Source organism: Aedes albopictus, chromosome 3 (assembly GCF_035046485.1).
Source record: "Aedes albopictus strain Foshan chromosome 3, AalbF5, whole genome shotgun sequence".
Lineage (NCBI taxonomy): Eukaryota > Metazoa > Arthropoda > Insecta > Diptera > Culicidae > Aedes > Aedes albopictus.
In genome coordinates this window covers 122,630,604-122,656,816 of record NC_085138.1, presented here as the reverse complement: position 1 = coordinate 122,656,816, position 26,213 = coordinate 122,630,604, and the positions used below count along the sequence as shown (strand labels likewise).

At 42.4% G+C, this 26,213-nt stretch overlaps 1 protein-coding gene across 1 annotated transcript in view; it reads right to left on the bottom strand.

Annotated features, from left to right (window-relative positions):
- Positions 1-26,213, bottom strand: part of LOC109433280 (uncharacterized membrane protein DDB_G0293934) — a 509,917-nt gene that overhangs the window by 338,774 nt on the left and 144,930 nt on the right. Inside the window, exon 2 of the mRNA XM_019709711.4 lies at positions 2,818-3,316. Coding sequence (XP_019565256.4) covers positions 2,818-3,042 — 225 coding nt within the window. The 5' untranslated portion in view covers positions 3,043-3,316. The remainder of the gene's footprint in view (positions 1-2,817; positions 3,317-26,213) is intronic.

Genomic DNA, 26,213 nt, shown 5'->3' with positions numbered 1-26,213 from the left:
CTTCAAGTTGAATTTCTTAAAAAAAAACACTTGCGGATAAATGCTACAGAAACACTCTCGAAGCTCCTCTTAGAAGAACGCTCCCGTAGGAACTTCTGGTAAAACACTCCCAAAGGAACTTGTACAGAATTATACCTATCCGGAAAAACACCGATAAAAACATTTACAGAGAAACACTGCTCTTCAACCCGTAGAGTACTCGAGGAGGAAACATTTCTGAAAAAAAAACTAAGGAAACATTCACGGAAGAACGCCCAAAATAACACTTCCGAAAGAAACTCACGAAGAAACGGTACCGAAGAAACACTGTAGCTAGGAATGTCCCCAAAGGAATTTATAGAGAAGCTCTCTAAAAGGAACTGTTCAAAAAGAAATCGCTTTACGAGGAACGCTCCCTAAGAATCCCGAAGCATGGAGTGCACCCTCAGTGGTGCAAGGAATACATTCCCGAAAGAATTTTAGAAGAAACATTCTCAGAGAAACTCCTACAGAAAATCCTGGAAGTATTTCTGGATGAACGTACTCTGAAGTACTACTATATAAATGCTCCAAAATAAGCTCAAGTAGAAATATTCCCAATCGAAGTCCTACAAGAACACTCCTGGAAGAATACTTTGGAAGTGCAGATTAACCTTCCGTAACTCGCGCGGTGGACTACCTGGGTCAACAGCACGCTGGTGCTGAGTACAAAAAGCGAGATTTTTTCAACGTGTTGTACAAAATACAACAGCGCGATCGCTCGAGGGTTAAGAAACACTTTCAGTTAGACATTTCCAGACTAATTCTCGGAGGAATTTCCGAATAAACTATCAGAGGAACTTCTTGAGAAAGTTCTGGGGAAATCTCAAAAATAACCCCTGGACAAAACACAGGTCAGAATTTGAGGTAAAACTCAGAGAAAACCCTGGTGCAACTCCAGGAGTAAAGGATGATACCTTAAATTCCAAGAAAAACCTTTGATTAAATCTCTGGTGAATTCCTAGATAAAACTGAGTTGCTGTGAGATGCTACTCATTGAGTAATCTCAGGTGGAACTCCTACGGAATTCTCAGGAGAAACTTCTTGAGGAATCTCAGGTTGAGCTCTTTGAGGATCTCAGATGGAATTCCTGGAGAAATTCTAGGAGGAACTCCTGAAGGAAGCTGAATTGAAACCTCGGGAGAAATTTCAGGTATAACTTCTAGAGGCAACACAGGTGGAACCCTTGGAGGAATCCTACTTGGAAACTCAGATAGAACTAAACGAGGAATCTGAGGTGAAACATCTGGAAGAATCGCAGGTGGATGGTTACTGGAGAAATCCCAAGTGAAACTCTTGGAGAAATCCCAGATGAAACTCCTGGACGAATCTAAGTTGGGAATCCTGAAGGAACCCCTGGTGGAATTCCTAGAGGAATCCCTGGTGAAAGTTCTGGGCGAATCTCAGGTGGAACTCCTGGAGGAAATCCTGGTAAAAATCCTGGAGATATCCCAGGAGGAACTCTACGAGATCTCTGAGGTGAAACCACTGGAGAAATCCCAGACGGAAGCCCTAGAGAAATCCCAGGTGGAACTCCTGGAGGAATCGTAGGTGAAACTCATGAATGACATTATGAAAAATTTCAAGTAAAGCATTTGAATCAATCCTTGGTAGAAACTTACGAAAAACAACCCCAGGTTGAACTACTAAAAAATAATCACAGATGAAACTCATAGAGTAATCTCAGGAATCCCTGTTGAAACTGCTGGAGGAATCACAAATGAAATTCCTGGAAAAATGCCGGATGGAACTTCACGAGGAATCTGAAGTAAAACATCTGAAGGAATCCCAGGTAAACTCCTGGAGAAATCCCAGGTGAAATTTCAAGAGAAATCCTGTAAAAATTGCTGGTGGAACTAATGGAAAAATAATCACTTGGGACAGTGGAATCAGCAAACAAATAAATTCTTGCATTAATTCTGAGATTTTTATAGAAATCTTTTCTGAAATTTCTCATAGAATTCTTTCTTATATTATTCCAGGGGATGCGTCTCAGATTTTTTTCAGGAGTTTTTACACGATTCCTCCAAAAGTTCAAAAAAAACCTCAAACAGTATCTTCAGGGATTCCATCATGAATTTTTTTTGAAAGTCCTATAGGAAGATTTTGGGAATTCCTCCTGACATTTTTTTTTCTAAAATTACGGTAGCTTCTCCAGAAGTTCTTTCTGGAATACCTCAAAAAGTAACTTCTGTGATTCCCCAGAGAACGTTAAAGACACCCCCAAGAGTTCCTTCATAGAATCTTCTTTCAGGAATACCTCAAAGATATGCTTTAGGGATTTATTCTGGAATGCCCTTTAGGAATCTTCTAGGTATCTTTCTCGAAATCCCTCTATGAACCTCTTTGGATTCTTCTAAAATTATTCCAAAATAATTTCTGAGATACCTCAAAGCGGTACTTCTGTGATATCTCCAGAAATACCCCCGAAAGCTGCTTCTGGGAGACTACCATGAATGCCTTCTCAGACTATTCTAGAAATCTTCTCTGGAATTCCTCCTGAAATTCCATCTAAGATTCCTCCAAGAAATCCCTGTGGAATACTTCTCAGAAATGTTTCAGAAATTCCTCCAGGAATTTCTTCTGAGATTCCTGTTTTCCGTACATCCAATCAAACTCTGTCTGTTTGTATACATCTAGAGAGCTGTATTTACGTAAAATAAATATGAAGATTTCTTGGAAGATGAGAAGAGACGAAATAGACTACACAGTTTAATAATAATCGGCTTATAATTATATCAGGTGACTTGAATCTAAAAACAAGTCAAGTTCTTAACAACTTGTTTCAAAACAACTTACCGGTATCACGTCGCACATGTCGCCATCGCTGAAGGACGCAGCGGCCGAACCGCCCGGTCCGAGCATGGCCGCCACCGACCCTCCAACGCCACCGTCCTCGTTGCAGTTGCTCAGCTCGGCCAGAAAGGGGGGCCGCGGTGGCGGCGGGATCCGAAACTCCGGAGGTGGACCCGGGCCGCCGCATTCGTTGCCACACTCTAGATCCGGATCCAACATTTCCCACATGAAAGTCGTCCCGCGATGATTACCGACGAGAAACTGCTACCGCGGTTACTAGAACTACTACTACTTCTACTAGGGCGACGACGACGAAGATGATGGCAAAATCCTCAGGTGATTAGCCACGGTGCTGCCGATTGATTTCTAGACGAAATGACTAAACTAACACTACACACCATATTTCATTGAAGGTGATACTTCTAAGCACAACCGTATGAACACTCGCGAATGGGAGTTCTGTGTTGGATCCTTGTGATGTGGTTCGAAGCGTTGAAGTGTTCTGAAAAGATACAAGAAAGGGAAAATGTTAGCTTAAAGATTCAGATGCCAATGCAGATTCAACATTTTCCATGTCCTGAAACCCACCGAAAAAAAACCGCACTTGACGTGTTGATATCCACTTAAACCTTCCCTGCCAGCTGACCGACCACCCAACCCATTGCCGCGCCGCTTTCCACCGAAATTCCGGATCACCGTTCATCGACGTTGCCGCGTTGCAGCTGTTGCTTCGCTTCCGAGGCGGAAATTAAAATTCCTATCCCTCGCTCCACCACTTGCACTTGCGAGATAAGCCTCATCATCCTCCTTGGGCTAACCCCAACGCAACGCTTCAGGCGAAAGCGCTGCTGGCGGTACCACCGATCGAGAGAATACGGCTAGGCTACCAACGCACTTTGTGGGCGACCATTTTTCGATTAATTACCACTGAGTGATAATTGGAAATTTTACGGCTTAATTACGGCGAAATCGAACGCCGCCATAGCAGCCGTGGGAGCCATGGTTTCAACTTTCGAGTTATTTTTTTTTTTTCGATTTGCTTGGAAATCCGCAAATCTATAACAATCTCCGAGGGAGAAAGTGACAGATTCTACTGTGGCGGTTATTTATTTTATTCACCTCTGACAGTAGAGTGTCGCGAAAAAAAGTCCTAGTAGCAGAGCGTGACGAAACTGAATCATTCGATAATCCGCCCCAAAAGGGATGATTCCGCAGATTGGTTCACCCACGGAGAGCGGAACTTCCTGAACGAAAATGTCAAAACGAGAGTGGTTTCGAGTTTGTGGTAGTTTTATGTATCAAGTATCAAGTATCAAGTACATATAAAGTATAAAGTATAAAGTATAAAGTATAAAGTATAAAGTATCAAGTATCAAGTATCAAGTATCAAGTATCAAGTATCAAGTATCAAGTATCAAGTATCAAGTATCAAGTATCAAGTATCAAGTATCAAGTATCAAGTATCAAGTATCAAGTATCAAGTATCAAGTATCAAGTATCAAGTATCAAGTATCAAGTATCAAGTATCAAGTATCAAGTATCAAGTATCAAGTATCAAGTATCAAGTATCAAGTATCAAGTATCAAGTATCAAGTATCAAGTATCAAGTATCAAGTATCAAGTATCAAGTATCAAGTATCAAGTATCAAGTATCAAGTATCAAGTATTAAGTATCAAGTATCAAGTATCAAGTATCAAGTATCAAGTATCAAGTATCAAGTATCAAGTATCAAGTATCAAGCATCAAGTATCAAGTATCAAGTATCAAGTATCAAGTATCAAGTATCAAGTATCAAGTATCAAGTATCAAGTATCAAGTATCAAGTATCAAGTATCAAGTATCAAGTATCAAGTATCAAGTATCAAGTATCAAGTATCAAGTATCAAGTATCAAGTATCAAGTATCAAGTATCAAGTATCAAGTATCAAGTATCAAGTATCAAGTATCAAGTATCAAGTATCAAGTATCAAGTATCAAGTATCAAGTATCAAGTATCAAGTATCAAGTATCAAGTATCAAGTATCAAGTATCAAGTATCAAGTATCAAGTATCAAGTATCAAGTATCAAGTATCAAGTATCAAGTATCAAGTATCAAGTATCAAGTATCAAGTATCAAGTATCAAGTATCAAGTATCAAGTATCAAGTATCAAGTATCAAGTATCAAGTATCAAGTATCAAGTATCAAGTATCAAGTATCAAGTATCAAGTATCAAGTATCAAGTATCAAGTATCAAGTATCAAGTATCAAGTATCAAGTATCAAGTATCAAGTATCAAGTATCAAGTATCAAGTATCAAGTATCAAGTATCAAGTATCAAGTATCAAGTATCAAGTATCAAGTATCAAGTATCAAGTATCAAGTATCAAGTATCAAGTATCAAGTATCAAGTATCAAGTATCAAGTATCAAGTATCAAGTATCAAGTATCAAGTATCAAGTATCAAGTATCAAGTATCAAGTATCAAGTATCAAGTATCAAGTATCAAGTATCAAGTATCAAGTATCAAGTATCAAGTATCAAGTATCAATTTGTCACTAATTTTATCACTTCTGTTATAAGTTTGAAACTAAGAAACATTAAAAATATAGGGTGACTTCGGGTATTATCGGAAGGTTTGTTCTCTACGTCATCGGGGGTTGTTGTTAGCCAAATTGCCTGAAACTTAGCCATAAAATTCAGCTTGGCTGAGAAGGATTTGAGGCCTACTCTGAGAAGAACAATCTTCTGAGAACACGTAAGTTCCTCTATGTAGTTTTATTGCTAGATAAACCGACTAATGAATATCCAGTGGAATTTAAATTTTTTTTTTGATTCCACGAAAATCTTTTGGCAAAACTCGTCAAAGGAATCGAACACTTAGCATATGGCGGATTTCTCTAAAGTAACTGACTGATTATTTTCTGGAAGAACCCTTTGTGAAACCAATGGCTGCAACTTTAATTGGAATTCAAAACCGATGAATTTTCCGAATGGATTGAGATCAAAATTTTTGACGGAATTTCACGAGAATGATTAATTTTTATCCAGCCCGATTAGTTTTATTTTCTTTTTATTTCAAAATTGGATTGTTGATGGAAATTCCGGAAAATTTGCAAACATTTTAAAACAGTTTTGGACAATCTTTTAGAAGAAAAATAAAAATATCTTTCAGTATTCTTGCAGGTGACATACATAGTTACTCAAAGTACGTTTCCAGACATTTTAACCTGATCTAGAGACTCCATCAGCAAAAATCCATAAAAAAATCCTACATATTCAAGGCATTTCTCAAAGAAGATTTTTATGGCAATTTACGAATTATATTCTTGGAGCCAAGGATGGGAACACTCACTTGCAAAGAGTTACACTCACTTGCTATTTTCTCAGCTCAGAAGCGTGCAATCAAGAAACGATGTATGGACGACTTTATCCTTGTGGTTTTGTCTAAAAGTTTGCCGAATAGAGTAGGGATCGCACACGCATATCAAAGTCGTGACAGAGCTGTGAAAGCGACTCTCCACGAGGAGAGTGTAACTTACATTCACCTCGTGGAGAGTTGCCTTCGCAGCTCCCTAACGACTTCGGAATGCGTGTGCGACCCTTACTCTATTCGGCAAACTTTTAGACAAAACCACAAGGATAAAGTGGTCCATACATCGTTTCTTGATTGCACGTTTCTGAGCTAAGAAAATAGCAAGTGAGGGGCTGTCCATAAACCACGTGGTCATGAGGGGGGGGGGGGGGGGGGTTCGGCCAATGACCATTTTGTATGGACGAATAAAAAAATTTGTATGGAATAATGACCACCCGGGGGGGGGGGGGGGGGGGGGTTTTCAGAAATCCCAAAAAAATGACCACGTGGTTTATGGACAGCCCCTGAGTGTAACTCTTTGCAAGTGAGTGTTCCCATCCTTGCTTGGAGCAATATATTCCATGAAATTTCCTTCCAAAGTTCCTCTAGAAAATCTTCTAGAGGAACCTCAAAAAATTTTATCAAGAAATATTCTAGAAAACCTTCCAAATTCCTCCAAAGATTCTTTCAGAAATTTATACGAGGATTCTTTTAGTAAACCATGTACGGGTTAAATAAAATTCCGAATATTTTTCAAGAAAAAAAAATCAGATATATTTTTTCCGGATGCCGCAAGTTCCTCCATAAATTTTCCAAAGATTTTTTATAAAGAACCTCCTAAAATGGCTTCAATGATTCCTTAGAAATCCCATAAATTAGGTCACTCAAAAATTCACATTTTCAACTTCCTCCCCCATATGACACACTTTTTGTATGGGACTTCCTCTTTGTGGGTAATCACACTTGGCTGAACTCCTTCCCTCCTCAAAGCGTAACGTGATTTATAGACCTTTTCCTCTTCAGAAATACTTCAAGAATCAGAGAATCAGAAATAGCTCCAAGAAATCCGATGGCTCTTTCAAGAATCCTTCCATCGGTTGTTCTGAAAATTCTATCAGAGGTTTTTCAATAAATTTCTTCATAGAATGTCTCCAGGTAATTCTCCATGAAGTTCTTGTATGATTTTATTTGGTGATTCCAGTAGACGTTCCTCCTGATATTTCTGCAGAAATTCATATAGATATTCCTCCATAAGTTCTTTCATGTATTTCCCCAGTAATTGCTCCTGGATTTCTTCCCAGGATACCTTTATAAATTTTTACTCGAATTGTTTTTTAAGGAATACGAAATTTGTTTAGAAACAATACCTAGAGAGTATTACATAAATTCCTGTGAAAATTTCTCGCCAGATATTCTTTCAGAGATTTCTTTAAAAGTTCAATCACGAATTCCACCGGTAATTCTTTTAGTAAATTCTCCAAGTATTTTTGTAAGAGATTTCTCTTGGAATTCTTCTAAATATTTTTTAATAAATCTATAAAGGAATTCCATGGGGGGTTTCTGAGGGTGAGTTTTCAGAAATTTATTCAGCAACCCATTCTAGAACTTGTTCAGGAATATTCTGGGATTCTTTCGCATTATTATCCAGGGGTTCGTTTTAGAATATCTCCAGGGATTTGTACAGTAATAATATAGACAATAAATTCCTAAATTAGTTCAAGGATTTATTTATGGATTCCATCTGAAACTTACTCAGGAATTCCTTCAGAAACTAAATACACCTTCAGTTTTTTGAGGATTTCTTCATGAATATCAGCAAAAGAAAACCTCATATTTTTGCATGGATTTGTTTTTAAATTTCCCAGAATTTGGAAATTTTTCCAAAGGTTTCTTCCAGGAATTTGGAATTTAGAAAACTTCGGCAGGAGTTAGCAAAGAAATGCCAAGAAGATTTCTTTTTGGAATTCCTCCTGAGGTTCCTTAAGAAATATCGCCTGGGATTCCTTTAGAGAGGAATCTCATTCAGGAATCCTTCAGCAATTCTTTCAAATATTTCTCCACAGATTTCTACAGAAGTATTTTATAAAATTACATAAAAAATATTGAAGTAATTCTCCTGGAGTAAATTTTCTGAATAGTTGGTGGAGTTCCTGGAGGAATCCCTGGGGAATGCCTGGAGGAACTCCTTGAGAAGGATTTAGAGCAATTTCTGGAAGAATTTTATGAGAAACTATTGGAGAAACTTAAGAAAAAAAAATCCTGGAGAAGTTCCTGATAGGATTTCTAAAGGACATCCTTGAGGAATTTCTGAATTGATTGTCAAAGAAGTTCCTGAAGGAAGTTTTTGGAGAAACAAAATCTTCAGGAATCCGTGCGAAAAATGAAAAAAAAAGGTACTGTAAGAATTCTAAAATAAATCATTTAATATATTTTTGAAAAGATATCTGCAGGATGATTTGGAAGAAACACCGGAAGAACTCGTGGAGATCCTGTATTACATTACATTACAGGAAGGAATCTCTGAAGCAGTTCCTGGAAAACAAGAGAATGCTGTGCAGCAATTCAAACAAGGAATTCTTGGGATATTCCAGGAGAAACGCCAAGAAAAGAATCCTGATGTAATTTCTGAAAGAACCTCTGAAGGATCACTGGAAAAATTGACGAATAAATCCCTGAAAAAAGATTTCTATAAATACCAAGAAAAGTAAAGTTTACGATCCATCCCTAAAGTATTTTTTTTCGAAATTTTCTTTAGAAATTTATAAAGAAACGCGTGAAAGGATCCCTGGAGAAATTCTTGAAAAGAACCGAAACGAAACGAATGTATAGAGAATTCTCGGACATTTCTATTTTTTTTTTCTGGACTAGTGAAGCAACGCTAAGATTACCATTCGAATTCCTTAATGAACTACCAGGTATATTTTTTGCAATTAATTTTTTTTTTTATATTTTTAGCAGTGCCAACATCAATTGGTTGAACGGAAAAAAGGAAGTTATTACACAAGCACGAAATAAATAAATCATTTATTTTACACTCCTGGATTTTTCGATAAAGGTGAAAATGAGAGAGTGTTGGGTAAAACGGGCCCGCTACACTGATTTCTAGCATCGTGCGGCGAATGACACCCTCTATATCTGAAAAAAAAAATCAATCAAATCCATCCACTCCGAGCAGGGATTTCCCATTGTGCAATGGTTAGCCGGTATTGCCCGAAGGCTATACAAGCTCTCCTGATTCTGAACTCAATAAGACGTATCCAGGAAAGCTTGGAAACAAGAATAACTCCAACGTACTTTACCTGTTCAGTGACATCGATTTTAGAATCAAACAGACGGAAAGGTCGAACATCACTACGGTTGCCTCAATAGCGTATCTGCTACGATATTCCACAAAAGTGGGGATAAGACTCCCCCTTGGAGGCATCCACAAACACTCAGTTTCCTAATCGCTGCTTGACGCAATGTCGAGAAGAGATGTCGGATTTTGAGCATTTGATGGACTTACCAGATTGGTTGGTTCATATGAAGAGGCACGTTGGCCAGATGAACATCACGGATGTGATTATCGACAATGCGTTCAAGGCATTTCAGAAGAAAAGTGGTTTAAGTGAAAGTCCTGAAACTCTTTGCTTCTTCATACGACGCACGACCTATTTTCGGAATAAACATGTTTGAAATAATTAAATAATTTCTGAAGCAAAATAGGATATATCCCATTAGGAGATTTGAAAGGAGCAAAACTTCCTCATCAGAGGAAGTGAAATCGCCATTTGGTAAACGTAGTTCGTTCACTCGGAAATCCTTAGATTTCGTAAGGATTTTGTTCAACTGACTGACTTCACTCAAATAGGAAACATTTGTACAAAGGGTTTTGCAGCCGGATCGTTCAGCAAACCAAAGAGCTTTCTGGTAGGCCTTGCGAGCCGTCTTGAAAATCTCCGATTCAGCCGAAGGTCGTCTGTTCCAAGTTTGTCTACATTGTTTCCTGAGCAGATCAAAGTACCACCAAGGGGTTCCTCCTGTGGTCTTTGCAGATCACAGAGGGCAAGCTTCTTCAAAAACTTCCCTCCCAGTTAGGTAGGGACCCCCCCCCCCACGGGATTCCTGAAACGAAAGGTTTGCGAAGTTAAATTCAAGTGCTCAAAAAAGATGCATCATAAGGTCAGATCAGAGCTGTACGAAATCTAATGGGCCCTGAGGAAAGCAACAGAATTCGTTAGAGTAGTGTTGGTTGATCTTGAAGTTTCTGTGATTGCAACCCAGAAGTGCATGGTCTCTAATCGCATGTTCACATTGCCTGTGTTTTCAATTTGCTTTTTCCCTCCATTAGGGTCTCTCACCCAAACGGATATGAACGATTGCGGCTGGATTTTCGGAAGCTTTCAACTGATTTTCCTTCCACGTAGCACTCAGCCACAGCCCACCATATCTTTCCGCGGGTAAACAGTATTAATTTTTCAATTAAATAGATCTCGAATGTGTCCGAGACCGATGCCGAGGATAACCCAACGACAATAACGAGCTCGGTGGTGGTGGTGACGACGGATCCCAAATCAACGCAACGACACGACGGACGATGAGCTGACTATCCGTGTCAATGGCGAAGCATGTGAAAATTGCAGCATCCTTCTTCGGAGCGAGTGGTTCATTCCGCATCGCCATTCGCTTGAATTGGCTGTCTGGGACTTGCCACACAGAGCCGTTCGGGGCTTGATCTGGCATTTTGCATTCTGCTCACGTTCCGCTCGCATATCATAGCTGTACGCGTGGAATACAGTTGGTATGGCTACGCGGCGGCAGCTTCACGGACGCGTAGGGTGGTGGGCTCCGCCAAAGCAAGTGTGAATAGACTGCCACGGACAGGGTTGAAATACGCGTTGGATTTGACACTTCAACACGTTTATCAGAAAGTTTTACCTTCAAAGTTGTAGAATTTAGATTCTAATTTGCAATAAATTTTCCTCAAGCCATAAATAAATGTTTTAGATCACATGAATTTTGCAACGCTGACGGATCCTTGAAACAAGTGGGAAGCTCAACTAAAAAAAGCAGACATTTCCAGGACAAAAAAATTCGAAACATCAACTCAATAATTACAGCATTCTTGACGTTGATCAACCAAAAAAAACGTTGTCTATCGCCATCAGTTCGAAAAGCCCACGTCAACTCAAAAACCGTCAGAAACCCAAATCCAGTAAATTCCTTTCAGGAAATTCTCCACATTTCATACAACACAAGGCTCCCGCTGCAAACCCGAAAATCCCTGCCAAAGCCCACTGCCAAAGATCCTATTGAAGACCGCCCAATCGCACACTCATTGTTGTAATTGAACTTGTTCTCTGACGGCTACCGCAGCCGTTCCAGTCTGCTGCTACTGCACCTGAATGACTATGTGGCGATCACCAACAACAGCCAGTGCAAGGCTCGGACCACCCTCTCGATTGGGCGTATTTCCCAGTAGTGCCGAAAGTGTATAGAGCCCCATGATGGAAAACCATGAGAGGCGTTCAATTTCCGACCGGTGAAAACGGCTTTCGGCAAAAACCGCTAGCAACCGCTACAGCGAGAGTGATGGTGCATACATGATAGGCCGGACACGGACAGTTGAAAAATTTCGCCCGGGACTCCCGGCGTTGACGAGCAGCAGCAGCAGCAGCAGCAGCAGCAGTTCGTCCCTCAATGCGTCCTTGTCGGTCGGTTGGTCGGTCGGTGCGGTGTATGTAACAAAACAAGCCCCGTTCCGATAACGCAAAATTTCCCATATAAATTTACAATCAATTTCCCATATAATGGCTGCGGCGTACAAAGCGAGCACTCCTGTGCGCTGCCCACCTTCGCCGGCTAACCGGACACCGAGCCCGGCCCGAACTCCTCCTGATGGAATGATATTACTAGCGCTAGGTGTCTACTGTTTTCTGCCTGGCAACAACAACCCGGGCTCTGATGGGAAAAAGCTCGCAAAAACATCGGTCCGGCCTGATTGAGTTACTACTCGATTCCACTTCCGGCGGCGGCACCAGCTCACATACACACACACACACACACTCCACCCAAACAACTGCGGCGCAACGGTCGTGCGGTGGTATGGCAGTTGCTCGTCAATCGAAATTTATTGAACATGTTACTGGTTTCATCCATCTCCGTCGGGTGCACTATGGGTTAGGAAGTAAAATCAAGCGATGATATTAATTCTATTTCTTGCCAACAATTCCCATTGACTTTGTACGTACCTGTCACACGATATGCACTTGCAAAATGATCATTTGCAGAGAAATCTATCATCTCAGTACAAAACTGAGAAGCAGGATTCGTCTCTGTTGGGACGCTACGCCATGAAAAAAGTAGAATATTAATCTATCAATACATATCAAAATGAATTCCTGTCTGTCTATCCTGTCTGTCTGTCCTGTCTGTCTGTCCTGTCTGTCTGTCCTGTCTGTCTGTCCTGTCTGTCTGTCCTGTCTGTCTGTCCTGTCTGTCTGTCCTGTCTGTCTGTCCTGTCTGTCTGTCCTGTCCTGTCTGTCTGTCTGTCCTGTCTGTCTGTCCTGTCTGTCTGTCCTGTCTGTCTGTCCTGTCTGTCTGTCCTGTCCTGTCTGTCTGTCTGTCCTGTCTGTCTGTCCTGTCTGTCTGTCCTGTCTGTCTGTCCTGTCTGTCTGTCCTGTCTGTCTGTCCTGTCTGTCTGTCCTGTCTGTCTGTCCTGTCTGTCTGTCCTGTCTGTCTGTCCTGTCTGTCTGTCCTGTCTGTCTGTCCTGTCTGTCTGTCCTGTCTGTCTGTCCTGTCTGTCTGTCCTGTCTGTCTGTCCTGTCTGTCTGTCCTGTCTGTCTGTCCTGTCTGTCTGTCCTGTCTGTCTGTCCTGTCTGTCTGTCCTGTCTGTCTGTCCTGTCTGTCTGTCCTGTCTGTTTGTCCTGTCTGTCTGTCCTGTCTGTCTGTCCTGTCTGTCTGTCCTGTCTGTCTGTCCCAAGGGGCGTGCAACTCTAAACTTTCCAGTAAGTTTACTATTCGTCCCACGATAGTATTGCGTAGTATTTCTAGTACCACCGATAGTTTTAGATCCAAGCAGCGGTTGCTATCGGGGCTGTTATGGACATCCTAGTCAGGGAATGAAATTATCGATCACGATCGCGATAGTAGAAAACTCTCCCACACGCATTATCGGCGAAAAAAGACGTGCGACGGGTTTCTCTCGAGAATGTGTTTTCGCTCGTTCAGCAGCGCCGAAAATCGATTATCATCAGCAATGAAAAGTTGACTAGTTTGCTTTCTGCTCTTTGTTCGCCTTTCCGTAGTCCCGTCGTCACCGGCTGTAGCTTTTATGTATACAATTTCTGTCCTCTCTCGAGCAGCTTGTGTGGTCGAGTGGTTATGGTGCGCGCTCATACACATTTTTGTGGAGGGTCTAGGTTCGAATCCCGTTAGCGGCAAATTTTTGTTATTTGCCTTCTGATAATTATCGCGATAACTTTGCGGGCGATAAAGTTGGAAAGCAAAAATGAAAAGAGCGATATCCAGTTTTCGGCTATCTTTGATCGGGGACAAACAGCAACGACCGATAAACATTTTTCACAAGAAAAGTAAACACAGAAAAAATCGGTTGCTCGAAAAACGCCGTTTTTCGTCTCAATTTGCTGATAATTTCATTCCCTGATCCTAGTAGCTCTGCTATCCACAACCTCCCACAATCAAATGTCAGCAGCTTGCGGTTCAGATTCGGTTGGTTATAATTAGTTCACTGTGAATTGGTATATTTTTCGGGTAAAATTCAAAATCAAATTAAATATTTTTTTCTAGTCGCTATACTGGTGTTGAAGCAACCAAAAAGATACATTTGGAAACAGCGGAAACAGGATTCCATATTGCTATATGCTCAAACGGGACGAAAAATCCGAAAACAGTTCAAGTAAACCACCAGCTCCGGAGGAAGTAGATACGCAGAACTCATTTTTATAATTGTGAGAGACTCAACTACGAGACTGCTTGATTGAGAGCAGAAATCAGAATTTTAATTTACACTATTATATAAATGGTAGAATAAAGCAAACAACGAAGGAAATTTCGCTTTGTATGTGTTCACGAAATAAGATTAGATTTTACTTGAAAATCCTCACTGATCTACATTTAGTACAGCTAGCATTACGGTAAAACTTTTACAAAGCTCAACACAAAACCTGGGCGGAAGACAAATAGGAAAGAGACGTAGACAACAGTCCACTAAAAAATTTCGCTTCTAGAGGCTGGATATTGGTAATCTACTCCGCAAATTCTTGAGGTTTAGGTGGGCGATCATCGTGACTGAGGACCAGGAAGCATATTCGAATATTCACTGCTTTTCACTGCTCAATTTCGACTTTAGAGCTGCAACTTGGCTGCAACGGACAAGAGGAAAAATTCCAGTAAAAATCGGTAGCCTACGGTGAATTTTAGTTGATCCTGCATGAAGATTGCAACGCACATATCGATATGCCTTTCAAAATGTCAACTGTATAAACTGAACGATGATTTTGGAGTCCCCCAGGATGTCTCATCCCAGGCACTACTGTTCCGTGAAAATTCAATTCAATTCTTGTGTTCAAAACACGGTGACGTTTATTTCTCTTTGAAATTTTATCGCAGCAAGCTGCTTGCTTTGATGCTGATTTTTGGATAGTATTTTCAAGTATTTCCTAGTATTTATCGAAACCAGAAGAAGTTTAGAGTTGCAGGCCCCTTGGTCTGTCCTGTCTGTCTGTCCTGTCTGTCTGTCCTGTCTGTCTGTCCTGTCTGTCTGTCCTGTCTGTCTGTCCTGTCTGTCTGTCCTGTCTGTCTGTCCTGTCTGTCTGTCCTGTCTGTCTGTCCTGTCTGTCTGTCCTGTCTGTCTGTCCTGTCTGTCTGTCCTGTCTGTCTGTCCTGTCTGTCTGTCCTGTCTGTCTGTCCTGTCTGTCTGTCCTGTCTGTCTGTCCTGTCTGTCTGTCCTGTCTGTCTGTCCTGTCTGTCTGTTCTGTCTGTCTGTCCTGTCTGTCTGTCCTGTCTGTCTGTCCTGTCTGTCTGTCCTGTCTGTCTGTCCTGTCTGTCTGTCCTGTCTGTCTGTCCTGTCTGTCTGTCCTGTCTGTCTGTCCTGTCTGTCTGTCCTGTCTGTCTGTCCTGTCTGTCTGTCCTGTCTGTCTGTCCTGTCTGTCTGTCCTGTCTGTCTGTCCTGTCTGTCTGTCCTGTCTGTCTGTCCTGTCTGTCTGTCCTGTCTGTCTGTCCTGTCTGTCTGTCCTGTCTGTCTGTCCTGTCTGTCTGTCCTGTCTGTCTGTCCTGTCTGTCTGTCCTGTCTGTCTGTCCTGTCTGTCTGTCCTGTCTGTCTGTCCTGTCTGTCTGTCCTGTCTGTCTGTCCTGTCTGTCTGTCCTGTCTGTCTGTCCTGTCTGTCTGTCCTGTCTGTCCTGTCTGTCTGTCCTGTCTGTCTGTCCTGTCTGTCTGTCCTGTCTGTCTGTCCTGTCTGTCTGTCCTGTCTGTCTGTCCTGTCTGTCTGTCCTGTCTGTCTGTCCTGTCTGTCTGTCCTGTCTGTCTGTCCTGTCTGTCTGTCCTGTCTGTCTGTCCTGTCTGTCTGTCCTGTCTGTCTGTCCTGTCTGTCTGTCCTGTCTGTCTGTCCTGTCTGTCTGTCCTGTCTGTCTGTCCTGTCTGTCTGTCCTGTCTGTCTGTCCTGTCTGTCTGTCCTGTCTGTCTGTCCTGTCTGTCTGTCCTGTCTGTCTGTCCTGTCTGTCTGTCCTGTCTGTCTGTCCTGTCTGTCTGTCCTGTCTGTCTGTCCTGTCTGTCTGTCCTGTCTGTCTGTCCTGTCTGTCTGTCCTGTCTGTCTGTCCTGTCTGTCTGTCCTGTCTGTCTGTCCTGTCTGTCTGTCCTGTCTGTCTGTCCTGTCTGTCTGTCCTGTCTGTCTGTCCTGTCTGCCTGTCCTGTCTGTCTGTCCTGTTTGTCTGTCCGGTCTGTCTGTCCTGTTTGTCTGTCCTGTCTGTCTGTCCTGTCTGTCTGTCCTGTCTGTCTGTCCTGTCTGTCTGTCCTGTCTGTCTGTCCTGTCTGTCTGTCCTGTCTGTCTGTCCTGTCTGTCTGTCCTGTCTGTCTGTCCTGTCTGTCTGTCCTGTCTGTCTGTCCTGTCTGTCTGTCCTGTCTGGCTGTCCTATCTGCCTGTCCTGTCTGTCTATCCTGTCTGTCTGTCTCTTGTTTTCCAGGAGAATTGCACGAAAGATCCAGCGGTTTCAACGGTGTATTAGAAAGGATTCACTGGGACTCAGAGGCTTTAGGTACAAGGACATTTCAGGCGAGTTTTTAATGTGTAAGAGGGGGGAACCAACTCATAGGGTTTTGGGGAGGGTTTCAAGAGTGTTTCAGGGGGACATCATGAGTTCTACGAAGAGGGGAAGTACATGGAGGGTTAAAAGGGTTTTAAGAGGGTTTCAGAGGATTTTTCAGAAAGCTTCGGTCTTCAGGGGGTTTATGGAGCTATCAGGAAAGTTCCAGGAGATTTCATTAGTGTTTGAATGGTTTTATGAGGGTTATTAGGAGGCTTCAAGAGGAAGTTAGGGGGGAGGGCCTTCAAAAAATTTCAAGGGTCTTGTACCGACTTTTCGAACTCACTCAGTAGTATTAAGGGGTTTAATGGTGGTTTTATGTAGCTTAACCCATATCCGCCCAGTGTCCTATTTATAGGACAGATGCCCCGAACGCCCAGCGTCTTATAAATAGGACAGTCCTTTTGATATGAATATCTCCAGAATTATGCAAAATTTCAGAATACTTTCTTCAGAGAAGATGTTCTCCAACCCATACCTTGCTCATAGTGGACAATATAGTTTATGACTGGTTTAATAGGTGGCGTAAATGATGCTGCAAAGCATACATTTTGTAACGAGCTATGAGCTTCATTTTCAATGCGAAAAAAAAATTCCCTGGAATCTTGACAACGGTTAATCATTTTTTAGTTCATTTCTTCGGCAGAGTTAACCAATACATACAAAAGTCGATGTATGTATGATTGTATGTTTATATGCTTGTGTGTTTCTATGTTTGTATACTTGTCTATTTGTATGTTTATATGTATGTACGTATGTATATATGTTTTTATATATGTAATGTATGTTCCGGCATAACTCTGGAATGCGTCAAGAAATTTAAATCAAATTTGGCATACACATTCCTTAGGATGTGAAGGTGGGTAGGAGTATTAGAATTCAAGATGGCGGCTTAGGTTCCAAGATGGACGGTCAAAACTCCAGAATATATGCTTTTTAACGGCAATGCTGCTTCGGATACTATGCAATATGGGTATCCATCGATTCATAAGTAGAAGTCGAAAATGAATATCCGACGCCAATTTGAAATCTAAGATGGCGGACCATATCCAAGATGGCGGCCATGGAATGATAGTTTGAGCTATGATACCATGCAATATGGGTACCTATCGATCGGGCTTCATGAGTAGAACTCGAAAATGAATATCCGACGCCATTTTTAAATCCAAGATGGCAGACCATATCCAAGATGGTGGCCACGGAATGGTAGTTTGATCTATAATATCATGCAATATGGGTATCTATCGATCGGGCTTTATGAGAAAAAGGGTAGAGGGTCATGGTAGATGGTAGGGTGGCGGGTACGGTAAACTGTGGAGCAGACGGTCGGGTAGAGGGTTTGAGTGAAGGATGGAGTAGAGGAAGTGGAATAGAAGGCTAGGTTAGAGGATAGCGTAGATGGTAGGGAAGAGGGTAGGATAGAGAGTAGGATTGAGGGTAGGAAAAATATTAGTGTAGATAGTAGGGTAGACGATACGATTAAGCACAATATAGACTAGACTAAAGAGTACGGTAAAGGATAGGGCAGTGGTTATGGTAGAGGATAGGGTAGAGGGTGGGGCAGATGGTAGGGTTGAAGGTTATAATAGAGCGTAGGATAGAGGGTTAGAATAGAGGGCAAAGAAGACAATCTGGTAGAGGCTAGAGAGTAAGGTGAAGAAATTAGATGAGATTAGATGAGCTGAGGTTTTTGTTTAGATACCTTCAGGAATTCTTTCCAGGATTTCTTCAGGCATTCCTGTCGAGAATCTTCCCAGGTTTATTTTCGGGATACCTTCAGATTGCTGTATGGATTGCTCCGGAGTTCTCTTCAAGAATTTTGCAGGGGTTCCTTTGGGAAATTCTGAAAGGATTCTTTTAGTTATTCTTTTCTGAATTCCTTCAGGGATTTGTGCTGGAATTCCTTCAAAGGTTCCTTCTAGGGTTCCTGCTGTGATTCCTTAAGAGATTCCTCCAAAAAAAAAATATGAAAAAATCTTCCGAGATTTTTTTAGGCAATCCTAGATCATAGAGACATCTTCTATGATTCTTGCAGGAATACCTGCTCAGCTTCTGGCCAGCATCCCTGTGATGATCTCTCCAAGGCACATTGGTCGGGCTCCATACAAAGGGGCGGCCAAAACTCTCAAAAAACGAAATTGATATTTTTAAACTTTATTTCACCTTATAACAAAGATAATGTATTGTAGTTTTATGATTCTTAATTAAAAGCATACCAGCTTTTGTATTTCAATGACATTTTCACTGCCAAAGTGGCCTAAGTCATAAAATAGAAAAATGAATTATTCGAAAAAAGTAAAATAATAATATTTTGAGAATGGAATACATGTTTTATGTTATCCAGTATATGAAAGCTTGTTATTGGACTGTTTGAATGCACGCATGGTGCAAAACTAATATGTCACAAAACTTTTCAAATTTTCATATATTGTACCTTAGAAATTTTGGTAGTTTTTAAGTTAAAAAACGGTTCGTGTCGTCACGTGTCGCCGCAATTTCGAATAGTACATCTTAAACATCATGCTTAGGGCTGCATAAAAACGTTTAAATATTTTGCAGAAATTTGCAGTTTTTCAAATTAGAGCTATTTAACCCTATGGAGCCGAAGGGGTCAATATGACCCCAGCGATGAAACCGAGCATAACAAACGTGTACCACACCAGCGCGGTTACGGCAGCACTGGCAAAAAATCCGGCTTCAAAGGGTTAAAAAAATCATGTTTTTTCATATATTTTACGTTATTTTTCCATTTTTGGCTGAAATAATATTTATTTTCCCACATTTTTCAAACGTTTTGAACAAACTTAATTGGTTTTGATCGAAAGATGATCATTTAATTAAATTCAAATTGATTTTTTAACAAAAAAACGCAAAAAATGTGGGGTTTACTGATTTTTACCGTTTTTTGAAATTATTGAAGTTACGTAATTTTTGAATACCCCTTTTTAAACACTAAAAATACTATATAACATATCTAGACAACCTATAACTTCGATTAAACACATAAAAAGAGTTTTGGCCGAACTTTATCTTTTGCCGACCATTGTGCAAGGATTCCACCAGGTATTCTTTACGGGATTCTTTCAGGAATAACTTCTGGGATTTCTGCCAGAACTGCTCTAGAAAATCCCGAAAGCATTCTTTCAGAAACTTTAACCATCATTCTTTCGTGGATTTCTGCTGGAATTACTTCACAGATTCACTTTGGTATACTTTCAAAGTGTTCTCATATTCAGAGAATCCGAATGGAATTCTTTCTACGAGCCGGGATCATCACTCGGGATTTATACAGCAATTCCTCCCGGGATTTCTTCTGTGATTATTTCAGGGATTCCTACCAAGCTTTCAGCTGAAATTCCCTTAGAATTCTATGCCTCTCAGAATTCCTTCAGTAAATTCTCCCGGGATTCCTTCAGGGATGTCTACCGGGAATGTTCTTCTCCCCAGCGTTATGTTTTTCAGAATTTTGAACGTAATTCTAAATTGCAATTGATAGATCGAATAAAATTGATTTTTGGGTGGTTTATCATTGTTCATGTAGCCGAAAGACACATTATCTTTTCGATGTAACTTTGATAGAATAACACCATAAAACCCACATATTGTTCACGAAAAAAAGAATCATGGAGTAGTACAAACATAAGTGGAGAAGCCGTGTAGAGTATATCTGGTTGAAATTTTATATCAATTTTATATCGTGTTAGTACGAGACACTGAAGACGACCTTATAGTTGAGGTCAAAATACGTATCTGTCAAAGGATACAATTTAAAAGGAACAGTACTTAACACGATTTTCTTTTTAAAACATGCAAATTTCTGAAAAGTTTACGTACGGTGAGTACGTAAAGAGAGTTTGTGGGGTACTGAAGGAAATTTATTAGACTTCATTAGAAACCATTATCTGTGTAAAATCTAACTTCTACTCTACAGTATTTTAACGTTTGGTTATGCTACACATAGTGAGCATTCTTTATTTGATTTGTTTAAAACAAAATAAATTTGAGAATGTTGAACACTTGGAGCTACATGAAATTACAAGGATCATGCACTGCATACTTTTATGCGTTTATTGGTTTATATTTCTGCCCCAATTTATAAGTCCTTTTTGTATTCTTTTTTAGTGGTTATCCTCTCTCTCACTTGTTTAGAGCTGTATTGTATCTATACGGATCAGAATATAACGATAGCGTAGAAGTTGTGCTGAAATTCGAGAAAATTATCAGATATTGAGGACCTACAATGAAGATTTTTTTTGGAAATACACCATAGACCTAATTTTTTTTCGTCAAATCATGCTTATTTTAATGGAACTTTTATTGATAACAAAGTTATTTAAAGATTTAAATTGTGAGACACCTTGGGCGTTAACGGGTTAATGGTGGCTCGAAGGAGGAGATTCAAAGGGTTTCAAGGGGATTAAGGGGATTTCAAAGGAAACTCTAGAGTATGTCCTTAGTCACATTTTTTTATATTTGTGTCATTTGGCATAAAGTCATTTGGCATAATAAATGGCCTTATGGTCACTTGGCATAAAGAACAGTTGGCCTAATGGTCATTTGGCATAAAAAGAATGGCCCTTCGGCATGGGAAGAGTTATGCCAAATGTCCATTATGCCAAACGACGGTTATGCCAAATGACTTTATGCCAAATGTCCCACTCCTCTGCTAAGATTATGTTCTGAAATCCATCCACGTTTTTTTTTTCTGATATTCCCCCAGGAGTTCCTTCTACGGCTCCCCAACATTTCTCACTTGGATATCTTTAAAGTTTTGTTTAGATTTCACCCGGAATTCTTTCTGGGATTCTTCAGAGTTTATTTTTTTGAATTTTTCCAGGAAATCCTTCTGGAACTCGCCCAAAAATTTATACAGGGCTTCTTTCTAGAATTCCTGCAACGAGTTTTTTCGGTATTTGTACGGCAGGATCTTCGATTTGAATACTTCCAAGAGCTGTTTCTGAATTCTCTCTATGAACATCTTCGAAATGTTTTAAGGATTTCTTCCACGTTCCTCCGGAAAAAATTATCCAGTAGTTTAATTTACGACTCCTCCACGAGCTGGCACACGGTGCATTGCACCGGGATCCTACATGAAACTTACCGTCACAACTCGGAAAAAAAAACATTCCCGAACAAAAAAACCGGAGCCCCATGTAGGTATGTTACTGCAGCAGCAGCAGTAGCACCAGCACTAGGCCGTCCCTTATTTTTCAAAATTTAGAAATGTTATAAGTTCGTTAGTGGAAAATGATCGTTTTAGCTAAAAAATGATCGGGTCAAAATTTGAAGTCCGTATCTCAAGGCTAAGTGGTCCCTCAAGGGGCCTAAAGTTGTCAAAAAATGTATGGGACCAAAAAAACATGAAATTTTTTTCGACAAAACAAATACGCTATTCCACTAAAACCGGTGATTTTAGGACCCTAAGGGCCAAAAATGTGCTTAGATTTGCGATATCTCTACTCGTTTCCAAGATATTGACAAAAAAACAACTGAAAAATCAGCATTTTTGACCATTTTTTTAGATTCCGAAGGAAACTTACCCTATTTTGTTCAATAACTCAGAAACGAGTAGAGATATCGCAAATCTAAGCACATTTTTGGCCCTTTAGGGTCCTAAAATCACCGGTTTTAGTAGAATAGCGTATTTTTTTTGTCGATAAAAATTTCATGTTTTTTTGGTCCCATACAATTTTTGACAACTTTAGGCCCCTTGAGGGACCACTTAGCCTTGAGATACGGACTTCAAATTTTGACACGATCATTTTTTAGCTAAAACGATCATTTTCCACTAACGAACTTATAACATTTCTAAATTTTGCAAAATAAGGGACGGCCTAACCAGCACGCTTGAATCGGATTCATCAAGAGTCCTGAACATGCAGATTATCGGCACCGGGATCCCTCCGGCAGCTGTCAAATTTACCACGGGCTCATCCCCCCGTCGCGTTGTAATGTCGATGTCGTGTGCCGGGCGTGCGAGGTGTGGTAGATGGGTGAGTGTGGACCGCGAACCACCAGTGCACCATTGTCCTCCCGGAACAAATTGAGATTGAGCCGGAACAAAGCGACCGATGGATGTAATTATGGATGTAGGCACTTTGTCCGAAACTGCTCTGTCGGTCCGTCGCGATGATGGTTGTGATGGATGGAACCGGCTTGGGAACAGGTGCTGCTAGCAAGGATATTTGATATTCTCAATGCATGTACATTTTGTAGGAAGATTGTATGCAGTTTTTCGAAATCCAGAGTCTTTACGTGAAATTCCAGAAATTGCAACGCAATTTCTCACAATTTTCTTATTTTGTTTGTCTTAATACCTGCCGAGTTCCTGCAGGTTGAAATGATAGCAGAATTTCATATATTCAGACCAACTCGGCTGAAGACCTAGTCGTCCATCAAAAGGAAAGTATTACACCATTATTCAGGTATCATTATCGCGCGCTTTTGCACTTACCCATAGTGGTCCACAGTTGAAAACAATATGTTCAACATCGTTGTGAACAATAATGAACCGTGGCAAGTAGCACTAGTCACTCGGAGGCAAAGGTGTGGCCTTCGCAACAACTTGCCACATCCGAGAAGCTCTGAAGGCACACCAAGCTTTATTTTCGTTCTAATCAATGACAATTGCATTTTTTCCCTGCAAGCAGAAGCATTCCAGTCAGCAGTCATCGCATAACGAGGATTGAGAGCACTTCGGTAGCCCTAAGGGACTGACATTGCACCGTACGACCGACCGTCGTCGTACTCGTGCTCCATGGCCGTCCATCCCTGACAGTTATACGTCCAAGATATGAAATCTGCGGATGGGTTTCTACACCCTAAGCTCACTCGCTCTGAATGTGGCACCCAAGCGGAATGATGCTGCTGCTGGACACTTTCAACTGTAAACATAAACATCCGCCGCTGCTGCGATACGAAACGTAGGTACTATATCGGGTGGGTTCTTATTCCGGGTCCCGGTTCGGAACAGTGCAAGAGAGCTTAGCATAAATATACAACATGTATGCTGCAGTATGAAAAACAAAAAAGTAAAAAAAAAACGAGGAGAAGCTTCTTCTCGGTGAATTGAAGCATGCATAAGCATTAAAAATATAGAAATATTATTCGAGAACGGTATCACCCGGCTCCGGACTCCACCCGGAGGCCGATGGGAGCCTGGTGGATGCGACTGTAGAATACACCTATTAAACGCGGATGACGAACGAATGGATTTACGAGGAGTATAGAGCAATTCCTCCGGAGATCCCTCCAGGAATTCCTCTGGAGATCCCTCCGGGGATTCCTCTGGAAATCCCTCTGGGGATTCCTCTGGAAATCCCTCCGGGGATTCCTCTGGAAATCCCTCCGGGGATTCCTCTGGAAATCCCTCCGGGGATTCCTCTGGAAATCCCTCCGGGGATTCCTCTGGAAATCCCTCCGGGGATTCCTCTGGAAATCACTCCGGGGATTCCTCTGGAAATCCCTCCAGGGATTCCTCTGGAAATCCCTCCAGGGATTCCTCTGGAAATCCCTCCAGGGATTCCTCTGGAAATCCCTCCGGGGATTCCTCTGGAAATCCCTCCGGGGATTCCTCTGGAAATCCCTCCGGGGATTCCTCTGGAAATCCCTCCGGGGATTCCTCTGGAAATCCCTCCGGGGATTCCTCTGGAAATCCCTCCGGGGATTCCTCTGGAAATCCCTCCGGGGATTCCTCTGGAAATCCCTCCGGGGATTCCTCTGGAAATCCCTCCGGGGATTCCTCTGGAAATCCCTCCGGGGATTCCTCTGGAAATCCCTCCGGGGATTCCTCTGGAAATCCCTCCGGGGATTCCTCTGGAAATCCCTCCGGGGATTCCTCTGGAAATCCCTCCGGGGATTCCTCTGGAAATCCCTCCGGGGATTCCTCTGGACATCCCTCCAGGGATTCCTCTGGAAATCCCTCCGGGGATTCCTCTGGAGATCCCTCCGGGGATTCCTCTGGAGATCCCTCCGGGGATTCCTCTGGAGATCCCTCCAGGGATTCCTCTGGATATCCCTCTGGAGATCCCTCCAGGGATTCCTCTGGAGATCCCTCCAGGGATTCCTCTGGAGATCCCTCCAGGGATTCCTCTGGAGATCCCTCCAGGGATTCCTCTGGAGATCCCTCCAGGGATTCCTCTGGAGATCCCTCCAGGGATTCCTCTGGAGATCCCTCCAGGGATTCCTCTGGAGATCCCTCCAGGGATTCCTCTGGAGATCCCTCCAGGGATTCCTCTGGAGATCCCTCCAGGGATTCCTCTGGAGATCCCTCCAGGGATTCCTCTGGAGATCCCTCCAGGGATTCCTCTGGAGATCCCTCCAGGGATTCCTCTGGAGATCCCTCCAGGGATTCCTCTGGAGATCCCTCCAGGGATTCCTCTGGAGATCCCTCCAGGGATTCCTCTGGAGATCCCTCCAGGGATTCCTCTGGAGATCCCTCCAGGGATTCCTCTGGAGATCCCTCCAGGGATTCCTCTGGAGATCCCTCCAGGGATTCCTCTGGAGATCCCTCCAGGGATTCCTCTGGAGATCCCTCCAGGGATTCCTCTGGAGATCCCTCCAGGGATTCCTCTGGAAATCCCTCCAGGGATTCCTCTGAAAATTCCTCCAGGGATTCCTCTGGAAATCCCTCCAGGGATTCCTCTGGAAATCCCTCCAGGGATTCCTCTGGAAATCCCTCCAGGGATTCCTCTGGAAATCCCTCCAGGGATTCCTCTGGAAATCCCTCCAGGGATTCCTCTGGAAATCCCTCCAGGGATTCCTCTGGAAATCCCTCCAGGGATTCCTCTGGAAATCCCTCCAGGGATTCCTCTGGAAATCCCTCCAGGGATTCCTCTGGAAATCCCTCCAGGGATTCCTCTGGAAATCCCTCCAGGGATTCCTCTGGAAATCCCTCCAGGGATTCCTCTGGAAATCCCTCCAGGGATTCCTCTGGAAATCCCTCCAGGGATTCCTCTGGAAATCCGTCCAGGGATTCCTCTGGAAATCCGTCCAGGGATTCCTCTGGAAATCCGTCCAGGGATTCCTCTGGAAATCCGTTCAGGGATTCCTCTTGAAATCCCTCCAGGGATTCCTCTGGAAATCCCTCCAGGGATTCCTCTGGAAATCCCTCCAGGGATTCCTCTGGAAATCCCTCCAGGGATTCCTCTGGAAATCCCTCCAGGGATTCCTGTGGAAATCCCTCCAGGGATTCCTGTGGAAATCCCTCCAGGGATTCCTCTGGAAATCCCTCCGGGGATTCCTCTGGAAATCCCTCCAGGGATTCCTCTGGAAATCCCTCCAGGGATTCCTCTGGAAATCCGTCCAGGGATTCCTCTGGAAATCCGTCCAGGGATTCCTCTGGAAATCCGTCCAGGGATTCCTCTGGAAATCCGTCCAGGGATTCCTCTGGAAATCCGTCCAGGGATTCCTCTGGAAATCCGTCCAGGGATTCCTCTGGAAATCCGTCCAGGGATTCCTCTGGAAATCCGTCCAGGGATTCCTCTGGAAATCCGTCCAGGGATTCCTCTGGAAATCCGTCCAGGGATTCCTCTGGAAATCCGTCCAGGGATTCCTCTGGAAATCCGTCCAGGGATTCCTCTGGAAATCCGTCCAGGGATTCCTCTGGAAATCCGTCCAGGGATTCCTCTGGAAATCCGTCCAGGGATTCCTCTGGAAATCCGTCCAGGGATTCCTCTGGAAATCCGTCCAGGGATTCCTCTGGATCTCCCTCCAGGGATTCCTCTGGATCTCCCTCCAGGGATTCCTCTGGAGATCCCTCCAGGG